General features: G+C 37.6%; 1 protein-coding gene across 1 annotated transcript; it reads left to right on the forward strand.

Moving 5' to 3' along the window:
- The first annotated feature begins 350 nt into the window (after positions 1-350).
- On the forward strand, positions 351-941 carry LOC126249125 (uncharacterized). Its single transcript, XM_049950778.1, has 2 exons — positions 351-673; positions 815-941. The coding sequence occupies exons 1-2, from the start codon at positions 351-353 to the stop codon at positions 939-941; spliced, it is 450 nt and encodes a 149-aa protein (XP_049806735.1).
- Positions 942-1,368: the final 427 nt, after the last annotated feature.

Consider the following 1,368-nt stretch of genomic DNA (forward strand, 5'->3'; position numbering starts at 1 on the left):
TATATGGGAAAGACGCATGTATGGGAAAAACGCAAATATAGCAAAAACGCAAATATGGGAAAAACGCAAATTTGCGAAAAACGCTAATATGGCAAAAAAGCAATTATGGGAAAAAAGCTAATATGAGATATACGAAAATATAGGAAAAACGCAAATATGGGAAAAACGCAAATATGGGAAAAACGCAAATACGGGAGAAGAGAAGTATGGGGCACAACTTGACCAAAAGAAGCAATCGGTAGGTAGCATGGGTTCACGAGTAATGGAAAAAATGAAATATGGGAGAAGAGAATTTAGTGGCACACCTTTACTAGAAGAAGGATACGGATGGTAGGATGGGTACATGACATATGGGAGAAACGCAAATATGGGAGAAACGCAAATATGGGAGAAACGCAAATAGGGCAAAAACGCAAATATGGCAAAAACGCAAATATGGCAAAAACGCAAATATGGCAAAAACAGAAATATGGCAAAAACGCAAATATGGAAAACGCAAATATGGCAAAAACGCTAATATGGGGAAACGCAAATATGGGAAAAACGCATATATAGGAAAAACGCATATATGGGAAAGAAGCAAATATGGGAAAAACGCATGTATGGGAAAAACGCATAAATGGGAAAAACGCATATATGGGAAAAACGCACATATGGGAAAAACGCATATATGGTAGAAGAGAAATGTGGGGCACAACTTGAATAAATGACGCAATTGGTTGGTAGCATGGTTTCATGAGTAATGGAAAAACTTAAATATGGGAGAAGAGAATTTATTGGCACACCTTGACTAGAAGAAGGAAATTGTTGGTAGGATGAGTTCAAGATATATGGGAAAAACGCAAATATGGGAAAAACGCAAGTATGGGAAAAACGCAAATATGGGAAAATCGCAAATATGGGATAAACGGAAATATGGAAAAAAAGCAAATATTGGATAAACGCAAATATGGGAAAGACACAAATATGGGAAAGACGCAAATATGGGAAAGATGGAAATATGAGAAAAACGCAAATATGGGAAAGATGCAAATATGAGAAAAACGCAAATATGGGAAAAACGGAAATTTGGGAAAAACGCGAATATGGGAAAAACGCGAAAATGGGTAAAACGCAAATATGGGAGAAGAGGAGTATGTGGCACAACTTGACTAAAACAAGGAATCGGTTGGTAGCATGGGTTCATGAGTGACGGAAAAAATCAAATATGGGAGACGCGAATTTAGTGGCACACCTTTACTAGAGGAAGGAAACGGATGGTAGGATGGGTACATGAGGTACGGGAGAAACGCAAATATGGGAGAAACTCAAATATGGGAGAAACGCAAATATGGCAAAAACGCAAATATGGTAAAAAAGCAAATATGG

This window comes from Schistocerca nitens, chromosome 3 (genome assembly GCF_023898315.1).
Source record: "Schistocerca nitens isolate TAMUIC-IGC-003100 chromosome 3, iqSchNite1.1, whole genome shotgun sequence".
Taxonomy (NCBI): Eukaryota; Metazoa; Arthropoda; class Insecta; order Orthoptera; family Acrididae; genus Schistocerca; species Schistocerca nitens.